The sequence below is a fragment of the Papaver somniferum genome, chromosome 7 (assembly GCF_003573695.1).
Source record: "Papaver somniferum cultivar HN1 chromosome 7, ASM357369v1, whole genome shotgun sequence".
Taxonomy (NCBI): domain Eukaryota; kingdom Viridiplantae; phylum Streptophyta; class Magnoliopsida; order Ranunculales; family Papaveraceae; genus Papaver; species Papaver somniferum.
Genome location: NC_039364.1, coordinates 207941688 through 207959457, shown reverse-complemented (window position 1 = coordinate 207959457; position 17770 = coordinate 207941688). Strand labels below are relative to the sequence as shown.

Genomic DNA, 17770 nt, shown 5'->3' with positions numbered 1-17770 from the left:
AGCATAAAGAACTAAATTAATCAACCTGTTTGGTTATTTAGTTTGTACTCCATAAGTTTTCTTTCTTATGTCGAGTACATGTATGGCTAAGGTTGTCATTTTCTATATGAACTTAGTCGGGGTTCCATAAGTTCTTTTATGTTGAGCCCAAAATAATTAAATTGATTACTTCGGTGATTAGTTTGGTTATTTGTATTCCAATTAGATTAATTATAGGTTCTCTTGTAATTAATCTAGTTGAGTTTTCATATATTTCACAAGTTCTTGTGTTGAGTATATGAAAGGCTACACTATCATGTTCTTTGGTTAATGTAGTCATATATTCCATAAGTTTTTCCTTATGTTGAGTATTTGAACGGTTAATTTAGTCATCTCCACGTGATTGACTTAGTCTTAGCTCCGTGAGTTTACTTATGTTGAGCACTTTCAATTAAATTGATCACTTTTGTGGTTTGATTTAGTTGTGTATTCCAATTGAATTAATCATGGGTTTACTTGTGGTTAATTTGGTTGAGCTTTGGATATAGAAAATCATTCCTATGGTTTTTGGTGTCCAATATAAAATCCTTCTTTTCTTTCGAAATTAAGGTCGCTCTTGTTGTTCTCTCGGGAATGACATAAAATGGGGGAGAGTTCTTTTGAACTTGTGCTTAATGGTAATATCTTGCGGGGAGTGCGGCTATGGAATTTTATAGGGGTTATCTAGTATCTTAAAACTTCTTGATGAATGTTGTTAGCTTCGGCTATTAGATTGCATCTAAATTAAGTTGGTATGTATTTTTCTTTTGGTCATGAAATGTCTCTTGTGGAAATTTCAATTTCATTATGATCCCATTCTTGTACTTTTGCCAATTTTATTGACAAAAAGGGGGAGAAATATTGTATTTCACACTACAAATACATATGGTTTTCGGATCATTGTGTAAGGGGGAGTGGTTTCCATGATCGAGATGGAGTATTGACTAAGGAGGAGTGATACATATCACCGTAGTATTATTGTTAAAGTTGTGATACAATTGGACTTTGATGTTATATAATAATACTATGGCATTGTATAATAATGATCGAGAATCTCGATTTCTCTCATTGTTATAGCTACGGATCTTCAACAATGATGGTTTTAAACTTACAACCTTTGGGATCATTGGAGTACTTGGAAGGAAGAAGATTTCAAGGAACGTTGAAGATTAGACTATGGAATAGGAGCCACTAAAGTTTATCTTTATTGTATTCCATATGTATTATTAGTTTTGTCACTAAAATTGACAAAGGGGGAGATTGTTAGAGCATAGCTCGGTCAACCTCGCATGCGTTGCTATCTCAAGCATGTTTGTCAATGTTAGTGATCAAAACTATAAGTCTTGATTTCTAGCCTACATAGCTAAGTCTCGAACTAGGATAGAAAAGTGTAGTTGAGCTCAAGGACTTCATGGCGATTCATCATACAACGACGAAGATCTATACAAGGAACCGTGGAACTTCATCAACAAAAAGGTATGTGGAGACTTGAACTTATCTATCACTCAAAAGTCAATCTCTTCTATCTCCTACTTCTTATGAGATAAAAGTCGTATGCTATATAGACTAGATCATACACATTTGGCATTTCGAGCTGAGCATTCATTACTTATCTTTTATCTCGAAATTGTGTGTTGGTAAAGCGTTTCGCTTTGATCAAGTTTATCTTCACCAAGTGACGAAAGTCATGAAAAGTTTCAATCACTTTGAGAATTGCTCTGACGTGAATCGGTATGTGAATAACGGCTACATAGCGTCCTCTGAGAATGTCTCATTGATTGAAATGAGAGTTTAGATTACATAACCATGTATTCCTTGAACCGAAGTTTTCGAACTTTGTTGATCAAGAGAAATCGGGAGGATTGTGGAATTGGCTTGCCAAGTCCGCGAACCTAGTTCGCAGACTCAGTCCGCGAACTGTCGAAAGTTCTCGACCGAGAATTTCTGCTGGGATTTTCCAAAACTCGTTTGTGTGCCCAGTCCGCGAACTGGCGGAAGTTCTCATCCCGATAATTTATGCTGAGTTTGGAAAACTCAACCGATTAACTTAAGTTCGCGAACTTGTTTGTGAACTTAAGAGGTTATGATCTAAAGATGTGCTCTGAACATGAAACATTAAATTACTAAGGAATGTTTTATGCAAACCGTGGCTATAATGTTCATGAGCCGATTCAATCGAATTGAATCATCTTTGTTTCAATTGTGTCTTGTGTAGTTACATAAGATCTCATAGCAATTGAACAACTCTTTAACTAGTTCATTTGAGTCAATTGAACTAGTTATGGTGAAGAAGAACAAGGTTAATATGAAATGCTCATATGGTTAACCTTTTGGGTTACTATGTTGAACCAACATATACGTACACGTTTGGGCATGGTTTTCACGAACCCAGTAAACGTCTACCCGAGTGTGTGTGACAAGCTAAGTTTTCGATCTAACGGTTGAGAAATATTAGCTTGAATCTAAATCAGGTTTTCATCTAACGGTGAATAAGGATTGCTTTGTAACTAAGGAAAAACCCTGATTTGAAGGCTATATAAAGGAGACATCTAGCATTGTGCAAAACTAATCCCCACACGTCTTTGTGCTACTTGTAGTTGCAGGAAATCCTACAACACACCCCTTGTATTATCATGACTATGATTTCTAGATCTAAACTTATTTGATATGAAAATAAAGATAAAGATAATGAAAATAGAAAATAAGGCACAAGATTTACGTGGTTCGATCAATTTGATCTACATCCACGGGGTTAGGTTTCACTATGATCATTGAATTACATATGAATTACATTGAGACTCCATTAATCAGTATTTGGAGATCTTTCCCTCTCTCTGGTTTTTGGGTAAGAATAAGAAGATAATAATAATACCAGTTACTTTTCTCTCTCCTACCTTTCTCTTTATATAGGATGCTACCTAGTGGATGACAGCTAATGTACAACTAACATTTCCCCTAATTTCGGATCTGGCTTGCGGTATTTTTGCAATCTTACAAATGTAACATTCGCAACATTCCTAATTTTCGCACGATCATCATACTTTTCTCATGTTTAAGTTGATGTCATCTGTTATGTCGTTTCTGAAATCATCCTGCGATGTCTTCGCGATGTGTTGTTAATAATTTCGCAAGCATATTCTTCTGTGCGATATTATGATCCTACATCTTGCCTCTTTTTTCTTGAATATTGCTTGAAAAGCGATCTTTAAGAAAAAATCCACCTTGTTGTAGTTGTTGGAGGAACGAGCGAAAGAATATTGGACTTGAAAAGTACGTACTTGCCTTTATTCTTTTGTGAAGTTCTGGAACGTTGCGAAATAAGTAAGAAGTATCAACCCTTGAAGTATGCGAAGTATGAAGTATCCTTGAAGAAGTATAAAAAGTACTCAATCCTCGAAATATATAAGAAGTATGAAGTATCCTTTGAGAAGTATAAGAAGTATTCAATCCTCGAAATATATAAGAAGTATGAAGTATCCTTTGAGAAGTATAAAAAGTATTCAATCCTCGAAATATAAGAAGTATCCGTCCTTGAATGAGAATAATAAGTATTGCCTCTATTCATGCGAAATTATTACTCCATTTTTGGTGATTCTTGCCGAGAAGATAAAGAACATAAAATGTTTTCTTGGTAATCCATAGTTTCCTCTGTTCTTTATCTATGAGGGTAGAATCCTTGAGAAAATGTTGAATGTGCGAAATGTTTCTTCATTCTTATCTTGCCTCTGTCTCATGTTTTGTGCTCATATGATAGTATAATCTTTTCAAGTTGCGAAATAATTGAGCGAAATAATTGAGCGAGATAATCACATCATTCTAAATAATCACATTCTGCGAAATTCTGACACATTCTACGAAATTTCGAATCATTCTGCGAAGTTCTGAATAATCTTGCGAAATTCTGAATAATCCTGTGAAATTCTAAGTAATCCTGAATAATTCTGCTAAATTCTGCAATATTATTGCGAAGTTCTGCAATATTATTCCGTACAGTTTTGTAAAGTACTTGTGCGAATATAATGCTTATGTGATGATTATGTTATGAAATGTGTATGCGATGTTTATGCTATGAAATGCTTATGCAATGCTTTTATGATGCGAGTATGATGCTTGTATGATGAGAATGCTTATCTATTGCAATGTATAGCTAATGTTTGTGTTACTTAGCTCATTTTTCACGCTAAAATTGATGTAGCTTTAAATTGCCTTCATTCTCCATTTCTCTGGCTTTTTCTTTAGTGTATGCATTCCTCTTCGTGTAGTTATTGTTCCTCACAAGTTCTTACTTGTGTTTCATCTTTCATTTTTCCTGCACTATTAATATCTCATAACAGCATGATCATAGTATCAAGTCTGCGGCATTTTCACTGCCTCAGTTTCATTTCCATATACATATTCGCAATCTTATTTTCTTACATATAATCATCTTCGCAAGTTTATTTGCGTACCCTCTTCTGTGGTCTTATTTTGCCTTCCTAGTTAAAGGTCTTATTTTGCCACCTCTTGTCATTGCGACAAAATCGCAGGACGTCTTTGCACTTTCATGGAAAAACCCATTGATCTTGCCTTAACTTTTTCTTTTGTATTATTGCCTCTTCAGGATTGTTGCGGCAATATGACAGGCCTAAATATTCTTGCGAAAATAAAGCCCCATGGCATTGTCGTCTTGCGACGAAATCGCAGGACGTCCTTACACTTTCATGTACTGACCCATTGATCTCGTCTTATCTTTTTCTCTAGTATTATTGCCTCTTCAGGATAGTCGCACAAATATGACAAGCCTTAATACCCTTGCGAGTAAAAAGCCTCATGACATTTGCGTCTTAAGACACTTATCAGCTCCCTAATGGAGGGTGCCGCCCTTATTTCCCCCATGGTTTCCCCTTCAAGGAGGCGTACTTCTACCATACAAGGTTAGCTCCTCCCATCCGGTCTTAACAACAACCAGTTGTTTTCGCAGCCTCTTATCCCTTTTGCCTATAGGTCTTATGGTTACGAGACTGCACCCTAAGTGGGGTTTTCTTCGGGCCGAGTGCAGTATAATCCAAGACTTGTCAAGAATGGCAAGGTACGCTACAGACGCCCCTGGCACTCTTGACTAAACCATGTACCTCGGCGCCTTGATCAGATTCCGCACTCCTTGGGAGAGTCCTTATTACCTTAGTCGCCCAACCTAAGTCATATGCTTAAGCTGAGAATCCAAGGTGCGTCTCCCGGATGGGCTTTATTAACCCCAAATCTCCATGACTCGGGTTCCCGTGGCGGTGTAGCATTTACTTGAGCCATGCAACAGGTACCCCCTTATATGACGTACTTTTGGTCTTACATTTGCCTCTTGTGAAATTGTATTCGCGAACTAGGGTGTACGCCATAAAGGTTCGCCCCTTTCTCTTTTTGTTTCTGCGAAATTTTCGCGTCTCTTTGTTTCTGCGAAATATTCGCGTTTCTTTATTCTCTCATTCATCTTTTCATTTCTGTCATCTCTTTCATTCATTCTTTCATTTCTGTCATCTCTTTCATTCATTCTTTCATTATCATAATATCATATCATTTGAATCAAAATAAATATTCAAGAGAAATTCTAATACATGGTAACTCTGAAATCTTTGTAGTTGTGAAATATTTGTAATTCTGCGAAAATAAATATTCGAGAGAAATATATAAATTGAATTTTCTCAGTTTTCTGTAATTTTGAAATCTCGAAATCTATGTAATTTTGAAGTCTTTGTAATCTTGAAATCTTAGTAATCTTTATAATCTTTGAAATCTTGAAATCTTTGTAATTGTGCGTTTGAATCGCTTTTTGTAAATCAAATCACAAATCTTTTATTTTCTGTAAAAGTAAAATGTTCAAGGAAAGTGGTACTTAGCTTTTATGTGATTCGCTGTTGTTGTCAATCTCGCGCGAAAAATACGTTGCATGAAGTATAAATGTCGCTTAGCAAAAATAGATGCGAGAGGCAAGAATTGAACCCGCGACTTACTACTTGCATATTCTCACACCATACCAACTGTGCTAAGCCTCTCTTGCGAAATAATCAGAGTTCTTGCGAAGTAATCAAATTCCAACTGTGTGAGAGGTAATTCTGTATAAATTTCGCGTAACAAAAATAATCATGCGAGAAGCAAGAATTGATCTCGCGACCTGCTGCTTGCATTCATGCCTCCTGACCAACTGTGCAAGCTTCTTCTTTGTGAAATATCTCTGCGAAATTATCATCAACTCTCTTCTGTGCGAAATAATCAAAGAAATATATGTGCGAAAAATACGCGGGTGTTGGGACTTGATCACACGACCATGAACTCATTAACTTCGCAGATGACCAATTGTGCTGCCTCTTGTTTGCGAAATAATGAAATAATATTGCGAAATTATTCATTTTTTCGCTCTCTGTAAAAAAGAAGAAAACTATGTTCGCAGGCGAATTCGAACTTGCGACCACTAACGCACATACTGCTCTCTGGACCAATTTTGCAAGAACCTCTCTGCGAAATTAACGCATAACCTTTTTCCTTATTCTTTTATTCTCCCATGCAAATGAGAAGAAAATGAAAAATATGTGTCTCTGCGAATTCGAACCCGTGACCTATTTGTTGTTCGCTCAGCCTTGAACCATCTGTGCGAATTTCCGTTTGTGATAGAAATTGCAGCATCTGCCTCTTATCTTTTCTTCGTCCTTCCTTAACTTCTTTCACATTTGCCTTCTTTTCCTGAACATGAAAATCTTCCACTGAAACTTCCATTTTTTCCTTAAATTTCACCACAACAACTAATTTTTTCTCTCCCTCTTTTCATGTCTTTGAATTGTTGATGATGTTTACTCCCTGAAAGTGTGATTTCTTCCATGAAATTTCCATTTTTGAACTTAAACTTTGTAGATCTGGAAAAATATGAACAATAGCTAATCTTCATGGAAATTTTTTGAACCAACAAGCTACAGGAGGGATAAATCCTTTACTCCTCCCTGTTTCTAGCGCAAAAAATATAGTTGCAGGAAATCCTACAACACACCCCTTGTATTATCATGACTATGATTTCTAGATCTAAACTTATTTGATATGAAAATAAAGATAAAGATAATGAAAATAGAAAATAAGACACAAGATTTACGTGGTTCGATCAATTTGATATACATCCACGGGGTTAGGTTTCACTATGATCATTGAATTACATATGAATTACATTGAGACTCCATTAATGAGTATTTGGAGCTCTCTCTCTCTCTCTCTCTGGTTTTTGGGTAAGAATAAGAAGATAATAATAATACCAGTTACTTTTCTCTCTCCTACCTTTGTCTTTATATAGGATGCTACCTAGTGGATGACAGCTAATGTACAACTAACATTTCCCCTAATTTCGGATCTGGCTTGCGTATTTTCACAAGCTTACAAATGTAACATTCGCAACATTCCTAATTTTCGCACGATCATCATACTTTTCTCATGTTTAAGTTGATGTCATCTATTATGTCGTTTCTGAAATCATCCTGCGATGTCTTCGCGATGTGTTGTTAATAATTTCGCAAGCATATTCTTCTGTGAGAGATTCTGATCCTACACTACTAGTGCGCCCGCTAGAGTCGATCTCCATTAACCTTTGATTTTATTCTCTAAAATCAGGTTAACGACTTAAAGACTTCATTGGAATTGTGAAGCCAGACCGATACTACTTTATCGTAGTTGTGTGATCTGATCTTGCATCTTCTATTGTACGAGTACAATCGATTGATTGAATTGAGATCGTGAGAGTTCTCCGATAGGCAAGATAAAGAAGTCACAAACATCTTCGTCTCACTGTTTGTGATTCCTCGACAATCCGCTTGTGTAGTCAGGAAGGATTGTAGAGAGGTGATTGATTAATCTAGGCTGTTCTTCGGGAATATAAGACCGGATTATCAATTTGTTCTTGTTACCTTGATTTTATATCTAAAGACGGAACAAAACATAGGGTTTATCTGTGGGAGACAGGTTTATCCTCTTATATACTTTTCTGTGTGAGACAGATCTGTTTACTATCAAGTCTGTGATTTTGGGTTACAACAACTCTTGGTTGTGGGTGAGATCAGCTAAGGGAATCAAGTGCGAAGTATCCTGATGGGATCATAGGCGTAGGAGTACAACTGTACCTTGGATCGGTGGGAGACTGATTGGGGTTCAACTATAGTCCAGTCCGAAGTTAGTTTGTAGTAGGCTAGTGTCTGTAGCGTCTTAATACAGTGTGTATTCAATCTGGACTAGGTCCCAGGGTTTTTCTGCATTTGCGGTTTCCTCGTTAACAAAATTCTGGTGTCTGTGTTATTTCTTTTCCGCATTATATTTTATATAATTGAAATAATACAGGTTGCGCGTTCGTGATCATCAATCCAACCTTTGGTTGTTGATTGATATTGATTGATCCTTGGACATTGGTCTTTGGTACCGTCCAAGTATTTCTTGTATTTGATAAAGACTCGCTATTGTTTTTAGCTTGAGTAAAAATCAAATCAAGAGAGAGATATTAACTCCTTGAGATACTTTTATCTAGATTGAGTCTGACTGTCTAGTTGATTCTCTAGCAAAGTACTTTGGAGTTAGTCCATACAGAGTGCTAAGCAAAATATTGGGTGGTGTTGTTAGACCCCCGCTTTTTCAGTTAGTCCATACAGATTGCTGAACGAATTATTGGGTTCGGTTGTTATACCCTTGCTTTTTCAAGAAGCATGATTTGTCCTGCTGAGATAACTTTTCATATCGCATTCTCAAGCAAGTGAAAAATAATTTTTTTGCAACAACTACTCATCTTTGTGATTTAATCACGAGTAAATTCCAACACCTCGATTGCATCAAATATCTTGGTTTTAAGAATACTTAACGACAAATTTTTACACTAATTTCTAACGGCAGCCTAGATTTCCGTGATCAGGATAGTTAACTAGATAACATATTTAGTTGTGGCCATTACTTATTTCAAACTTTCGGTGATGTTTATCCTCTCCTTAACTTAATGAGAGAACCGCTTAGTTTGTCAACATAACGCGAGTCATCTTTTGGTGGATATATAAAAAAAAAACCTTCAGATTTTCAAGGACAACTTTACTAATTATGTTTTTGAGGTTTGATTAAGCTACACAAAAATATCCCTAATACAGCTGTAGGATCGATAAGAGATGATACATTTCACCTCATTCCTATTACGGATTACATTCTTCTCCTAACGACAGGAATACAATCTCATATGCACTAAGACATTAACTATTTAAGATTTTATGAGGATACTTACTTTTTGGGGTAAAACAAATACTTGCGAAAAGTGGGAGTAAACTGATGCTTGTGTGAGAACAAGAGATCAAAGTCGTACAAGATTGGACTGAACCAAGATAGAGTCGTTTTGTTCTTACTTTCCTCACAAAGAGGACAAATGGTTGGTCTTAGGAAGTGTTGAGATCAGAGTGTTAAATTCTTTTAGGTGTGACTGATGTGTACTATCTGAAGAATTCTTCTGTGAAAATTAGGCTTGTGAAACTTGTTCTTTTGATGTTTTGTATCTTGTGATCTCTGATCTTGTGTAGATTGAAAAATCCATTTTATAGAGTAATACCCACACACCCTAATTCATAGGAAGTTGAGGTTGTGAAGCAGTGGTAGGGTGGAGGTAGTGGAGAATATGCTGAAAACGTCTTTACTATTAGGGAAGACTTGACGGTTACACTACTGCACTACTCTGTCAACCGTCTACATATTCCAGACACTTCCTCGTAATGGGTGTATTATTACGCCGCATGTCGTAGACTACTAGACCAATACCCTGGTGAGTATCCCCCTATTTGTGACATCTTTGATGTCTCGTGTAATTTTAGTAGTTTTAAATATTATTAATGAAGTCAGATATGACTTTAATCAAATTGGAGTGTTACTTGTCATGCGTGACTAGACATGAATGATGAGTCTTGATGAGTCTGACAAGATTGGTGATATTCTTAGTAGGAATACTAAAATAAGTACGCATTTATTTAGGTTTTATGTAAAGTCTCTGAGAATCTCATACGAGTAGTGAGAGCTCAAATGCCTCAATTAGTATTGACATGCTTTTGTGAGTAGGTGATAGTGAGTTAAGCACTACGTTTCATGACATCAATGAGAGGTGATGGATGGTCATGAAAGAGTGGAGAAGAAAAACATATGAGTACTAAGGTGGTCAAGCATATGTATTAAGTCACATGAAATAAGATAATCCTGGCCAGACAGTATGGTAAATTACTCATGGTCATGACGTATGAAATAAATTTTATATATGGAAAGTCACGTACATATATAGAGTCATATGTGTCATCACATACATGACAAATCACATATGACAAGCCAAGTTTTGAGGCTTATCGTGTCAGTCACATGTGGTAAAACAATATGGCCAGCTGTATGTGAAAAGTCAATTTGTATGGAAATAAGGTTACCCTACTAGTCATATATGGTAATTCTGCAGGGCAAGTAATTAATACTACTAAATCAGTAATCATCCATCACCCTAATTTAGATCCAATCAAAATAAATTATCTTCAACAATTCTTTAATATGACAACCACTTCAAAACCTCCAACCTATCTAGGCATACAGTTTAAACAGGGAAGAGCATCTAATCGAACTTTCGCTCCCCTTCTACAAAGATTAGCCAGAAAAGCAAAAGGATGGATGACAAAATGCCTAACGCCAGCAGTAAGACTCGTTCTAATCAAAACCTCCCTAACCCCAACCTCAAATCACATAATGCAAACACAAAACCTACCCATAAATATACACAAACAAATAGATCGTATAACCAGGAATTTTTTCTGGGGACATGACTCAACAACCAAAAAACTCCACCCTATAGGATGGGATAAAGCAACAAAACCAATAGCAGAAGGAGGATTAGGAATAAGGAAAAGCGCTGATCATAATAAAACCCTTCTCGTGAAGAGAATTTGGAATTTGCATGAACAACCTAACTCTATATGCGAAAGTCTATTCAGTGCAAAATACATTAAAGAACAACCAATTCTACAAGGAAATATCTCCATTCCATCCTCTTCCAACCCTCAATGGAGACAACTCGTATCAATTATCCCTACCATGCAAAATTTAATTTTCCATCAAATTGGAAATGGGTTATCAACACCAACAGAAGCTAACTGGATTCCACACTCTCAAATCTAGATCCAACACATTACTACCCAATCCAAATGGTAGCGGATATCATCGACCCAATCTCCCACTCCTTGAATCATAAAAAATTGAACACCTTCCCCAATCAAACATTTCAAAAAATCATCAACATCCACCTTCCACAAAATAATACCCCATATAAAATTATTTGGCCACACTCAAAATCGGGAAGCTACACCACATCTTCAGGATACAAATGTCTAACTCATGGTCAACCAACCCACACACCTTTACAACCTACCAAGTTCTTATGGACTTTACCATGTCCACCAAAAATTCGGCTTTTCTTGTGGAAAGCCATCAATGAAGGATTACCAACCTTTTCTCTCCTACATCAAATCCATTTGACCAAGTCAGACATATGTCCAAGATGCAATACTGATACGGAATTAGCAAGCCACCTTTTAATTCATTGTCCAACAACAGCTACTTCCTGGAACAACTTATTCAATCAACTTACAAATTCACCAAACACCAATCATACCCAGACTTTCACCTTAACTCCACAGACAATTATATCCCAAATCCTGCAACAACCAACATCAACTTCGACAATCTCTTCATTCTGTTTTCTATTCTGGACCCTATGGCTATCCAGAAATGATCTAATTTATCAACAAAAACAAACAACGTCAGAAGAAATCCTAGCCTGGGCACAAAAACTACAACAAGAATATTCATGGGCACAGTACGCCTCACCACCAATCATACCAGGAGCTACACCAATAGTCAACCGCCCAATAACAGATAAAATGATAGCAACAATATTGATAGGATGGTCCGTTCCGAATATCAACTGGATTAAAATTAACACAGATGGAGCATCCAGAGGCCACCCGAGATTTGCAGGGGAGGGATTCGTATGTAGAGACTCATATGCACGAACAATAATAGCCATGGCTCAACCACTAGGAATTACGACTGCACTAACTGCAGAAACATGGGCCTTACTATTGGCTTCAAGAACAGCAACAGAGAGACAATGGCCTAGAATTCTCTTTGAAACAGACTCGAAGAACCTCTTGTGTTTCATTACATCAACTACCACACCACCTTGGCACATAGCAGAAATGATTGAAGAAATAAAAAAAATAAACTGAGGCAAATCCCGCAAGTCGACATACAACACAATTACAGGGAAGGAAATCAAGCAGCAGACGGATTGGCAAATCATGCAGCAGATGGAAGCCAAACAGGAAACTATTCAACCAAAATATGGGACCAGGCAATCCCATCTTTTATCAGTCACACTTTATTTCAAGACTCCGTGGGTACCACATACCCACGACAAGTTGTAATCTAAACTTTCTATAATAAATTCATGCTTCAAAAAAAAAAATCATATATGGTAAGACACATATATATATGGCCAACCGCATACGGAAAACCAAGTAATAAGATATTTGTGGCTTGTCGCCTGTGGCGGGCTATTTTTTTTTTGAACTAAGTCTTATTGTGTAATCTTTATGTGAAGATATTATGAGAGTGAATCTTTGGGAAGAGCCGGTGGGCGTAATTATTAAGTTTTATTTTTTGTATCAATTTAAACATTTAATTGTTTGTTAGTTTGTAATTTGTTTATTCAATATTAAGTTAATGAGTTAAACTTATTATTAAGTAGAATGCAACAACATTTCAAATTAAGTAATTTTTCATTTTAAATTAATATTGATATTAAGTAAAATGCAAGAGCATTTCAAATTAAAGCTAAAATTAATACATCAATTATCTAGAGGTGCTACTACGTCGAACTCATCATCCTCATCACCATCACCATCTTAGTTGTTATTAAATCCAACTTGTTTCCTAAGCTTGTTTCTTAGGAAAATAAAGTATGAGAAAATATATAAATACATTTTTAATATTAGAAATGTGTGATGACAACAACATTCCAAGCTTCTTCTCTTTCTATTTTCATTCATAAGATAGTTTGTCAGGTACTTGGACTAAGGAGATGAATGCTTCTTTTATTTCCTTAATCCCTAAAACCCTCAATCCAATTACTCCGGTAGAATTCAGACCTATAGCTCTTGCTAATACTTGCTATAAAGTGATATCTAAACTTATGGCAGGTTGTATGAAAGGCCTGCTAGGTAAACTAATATCGCCTTTTCAGTCGGCTTTCATCCCAGGTTGACAGATAGCGGAAAACATAACTTTGCCCCATGAAATTACACACAAGATGAAAAACTCAAAATCTAAGAAAGGTTTTATGGGATTAAAAATCGACATGTCGAAAGCTTTCGACAGGGTATAATGGGACTTTCTAATCCAGGTTATGACCAAAATGGGGTTTAACCACAAATGGTGTAACTTAGTCCATCAATGTGTTTCTACAACCACCTTATTTGTCCTCCTAAATGGTTCTCCTACAAAAAATTTTAAACCTACTAGGGGATTGAGACAGAGAGACCCAATCTCCCCTTATCTTTTCCTCTTTTGTATAGAAGCGCTTTCCAGATCTATCTAGAATGCTGAGAATACTGGACAGATCAAAGGAATAAAATTGGTTCATCAAGCTCCCTCCTTAAGTCATCTTCTTTTCGCTGACAATTGTCTGGTTTTTTGTAAGGTAAGCGAACAGACTTGTCAAAATCTGGTTAAATTGTTCAAAAACTTTAGTTCGGCCTCTGGCCAACTGATTAATCTAAGTAAATCGGGAGTTTTTTTCAGTAAAAAAACGGAAACAAGTGTTCGTCATAGGGTAAAAGAAATTCTAGGTGTCACTGTTATTCCCCTAACTGACAAGTACTTAGGCTCACCTTTGTTTACTAACAGATCTAAAATATCTTGCTTTGAACCTTTATTAGAAAATCTAAGATTTAGGATCACAGGATGGGATGGAATTAATCTAAACAATGCGGGGAAAACTATTATGATAAAAAATGTTACATCGTCTGTCTATGTGTATCAAATGAACTGTTTTAAAATTCCGGTAAAAATCTGTAACCAGATAACAAGACTGCAAAGGAACTTCTGGTGGGGAAAGAATGAAAAGGGTTTGAACGAGAATGGGAAAAAAGGAGTGTGTCTAAAAAACTGGACTTCTATCTGTAAAAATCTGGAAGAAGGAGGCTTGGGTATAAAAAATGTTAAAAAGTCTAACATTGTTATGATAGCTAGGATGTGATGGAATCTGAATCAAAATCCTCAGTCCCTCTGTGCTAAAATTTTAAAAGTTAAATACTATCTGAAATGCGATATTTTACACATAACAGTAAACCAAAGTCTAACGATAGTTGGGTCTGGAAAGGGTTGCTCTCGGGGATCAACCAAGTTAAAAAGTGATGCTTCTGGGAACTAGGAAATGGTAGAAATATTGATATTTGGGAGGACCTTTGGATACCAGGAATTAAAACTCCAATCCGTAGAAACACTATCAATATTGAGGGCCTTAGTAAGGTTAGTGATCTAATAACAGAAAACAAAAACTGAGACCAAGATAAACTTGCCAGATGCTTTGATAACCAAACAATAGAAATAATAAAGAAAATTAGAATACCAAGTGAAGAAAATACGGATACTCTCCGATGGAATCTAAATAAACAAGGTATGTTCTCTGTGAAATCTTTATACAAGCATATAAACACTGATAATAATGCAGAAACTAAATGGAGTAGAATATGGAACATGGAGACAACTCCTGCTGTTAAGATTTTTATTTGGAAGGTAGTCCACACCATTCTTCCTAATAGTATGCGAGTGACAGCTATCCTACCTGACATTGATACTAAATGCAAACTCTGTAACGAAGGTCAAGAATCTCTTACTCACTTATTCCTGCATTGTAATTACGTCTCTCAGGTATGGATGCACTTCAATTTCGATATGGACTTCATTAGAAATGGCACAACAACTTTTCATGAATGGCTGACAAACTGTTTCGAAAACCCGAACAGGGGAGATTACAATATAGATTGGCATGTTCTGTGTAGTATTATAATTTGGATGATCTGGAAAGTTAGGTGCGATGTAGTTTTTAAAAAGAAAAATCAGAATAGTATCGCAACTGCCAATAACATCATCAAGTTCATAAATAGCTATAATACAGTGAACAACAAAGATCATAATATAATGGAAGATCTATATTATAATTCTAGAAATGATGCTGTTTTACAGATTAACAAAGACCGGGACAGGAAGAAATATGGCTCTGAAAATTAATATTGCTCTGACAGTAATGAACTCTGACAGTAATGAACTCTAATTCGAAAGCAGGAATTGGTCTAACTTTGGTTGATCACACATGTATAGTCATAGAAGCAAGGGGTTTCTCTACTGACAATACAACAATAGAGGAGATAGAAAGAGCTGGAGCAGAAGCAGCTTTCCAATGGGCAACATGTTGGAGTAGGCACAAAATATCCTTCAGAAGTGACTCGGAACCAACTCTTGTGTTGCTGGTAGGAATGTACGCAAAAGCTCGAAGACAGCGGTACTTGATAAGTGAAGACTTTGGAAACTCAAAAAAAATTGCCATCAACTTCTTAGCTCAGGACTTTAGCTTGGTTTTAAGAACTGATGTAATATGGGCAGCAAAACTATCTTTTTCTGTAACAAGTATGAAATTAAACATACCTGGATGGATCATAGCCTAAGGGCTTTATTAACTTATCTAAACATTCAACAGTGGAATGAAATTGTAATGACAATCCGTAGTTCCAACTATGGAAATATCGGTCAAATTCAATATATTATCTGAGGTGTTCCTCTTTTTCTAAAAAAAAAAGGTACTTGGACTAATAAACTTCGTATTGAATCTGTACAAAGTGAAGTGGTGACTAACAGTAGGTTGCATGACTTAAGGATACTGAACTAGCAAATACCAAAACCAATGTTTCTATGACGATTTTGGCATAAGTTGCTGGAATAGGGTGTCCAGATTCTGAGACACAAAACGAAGTCAAGAAATCAAAACGTGATAAAAAAAGGTAACTCGAGGCAGGCCAAATATATACCATTTCAACATGCAATGGGAAAATAGAGTATTAGATCAGTGAAGTAACCTTTTAGTATAAAAGCCAAAAGAACAGAAAAAAATAGCAGAGTAAATAATATGTTTCTTACAATTTCTGGGCACTCGTAACTAATACCAACAGCCTCTATCTTCAATCGTCCTATCTTTCCTCGCTTCATGATTCCCTCCACCAATTTTCTATGTTCTTCCGATGTTCTGTCCCGTAAACAAGTAAGAGTGAAATGAAAATATCTTGGGAATTCTGCTTTAGTTCTGCTATTCATGGATTGTGGTAGAAATATGACTTGAGATGGTTTGTTATATAAAAATTAGATAAGTTTGTATTAGGTATCCCCAATGCACATGGTAAAAGCTTCAGATCTAGTACAACCTTTTATATTGTAACAAGTACTAAGCAAATGGAAATAACTGCTTACAGTTAAGGATGAACTTTTTCTGTTTGAATAATATGAACTTGCAACAAGTGCTCAAAGAGCAGATAAATTAATGCATACAGACTACAACAATCTTTGCAACCTACATTTTACAATTACATTCAATTAAAACAACACAAACTTGAAACAAGTTACAAATAGAAGCAAAACACAAAGAGTAAGTATAAGTACAAACCTCAGGAGATTCAAACTCGATAAACCCAAATGCTTACATTTTCCTTTCTGTAAACCACCAAAAACTTAATCAACACAAAAACAAACATACCCAAAAAATCGAAATCCAAAACATCAAATCGTAACAAACCTTTTTATTCCTCGCAATTCTTAACAGCTTAATTGAACAAAATTTCTTTAAGAAATCTACACAGGAAAAGAAAAAACACCTAAATTCAAAATCACAAATTTCATTCCAACAAAAAAAAAATCACAAGATGTTTGATGAAATCGTGCCTTCCAATTTCTTCAATCTACTTACAGAGGCTGATTAACATCCGTACCCAAAGCACAAGCAAATCAATGGTATCATGATCTACTTCAATAACAGTTTATTCTTCACAATTGATTTCCTTAACCTACAGAATAATGTAACACATAATAATACTTCAGTTACCTGCGAAAAAATTAAACACAAAAACTAGGGTTCCATAGTAAATATAACGAAGAAAACGAAATCCACTTCTTAGATTTGGATCTCTATGACTATTGTATCTCCTCTTACACCGTCATCATCGTTTTTGTTTATCATGAGTACAAAGGGATAAGGAAATGGAAACAAAAATGGGGTTCTTCATTCTTTTATCATTCTTGATTTTCAAATCTGACGATTTTTGATGGGATTTTTGGGATCTTTTCTCTGTGAATAAAGTGAAGGGAGAAAGAAAGTTAGAGATAGAGTGGCGGAAATGAGATTAGGTTTAGACTGGTTTATAAGAAAAAAGATCGAAAGGTTAGCATAATACCACGTGTCAAAACTAACATTTGACAATGTTTTTAAAGAGAAAACATTGTGAAAAGCTAACTTTTCCACAACGTTGCATATATCCGTTGTAAAAGGGCGTTTTTATTGTGGTGGCACCCCTAATCAATTGAAGTGCCCCTTATCCAAAGTGGGGGTTCCTTTAGCAGTTGTTCTCTGGGTACTTTTAGTAAATTTCCGGGTGCC

At 35.9% G+C, this 17770-nt stretch overlaps 1 protein-coding gene across 6 annotated transcripts; it reads right to left on the bottom strand.

The window, feature by feature from the left end:
• Positions 1-15334: 15334 nt before the first annotated feature.
• On the bottom strand, positions 15335-17496 carry LOC113299469. Of its 6 annotated transcripts, XR_003334937.1 has the most exons (6): positions 17084-17496; positions 16913-16968; positions 16784-16830; positions 16591-16690; positions 16264-16369; positions 15335-16081 (listed from the first exon to the last, which is right to left on the bottom strand). XR_003334937.1 is itself a non-coding variant. In XM_026548486.1 (5 exons), exons 1-5 carry the CDS (start codon positions 17097-17099, stop codon positions 16037-16039), a joined length of 270 nt encoding a protein of 89 aa, XP_026404271.1. In that variant the 5' UTR covers positions 17100-17496; the 3' UTR covers positions 15335-16036. The 6 variants fall into 6 exon arrangements, 3 of the variants coding, with proteins under 3 accessions (XP_026404271.1, XP_026404269.1, XP_026404270.1); XR_003334936.1 differs by having other exon boundaries at positions 15335-16369; XM_026548486.1 differs by lacking the exon at positions 16591-16690.
• Positions 17497-17770: the final 274 nt, after the last annotated feature.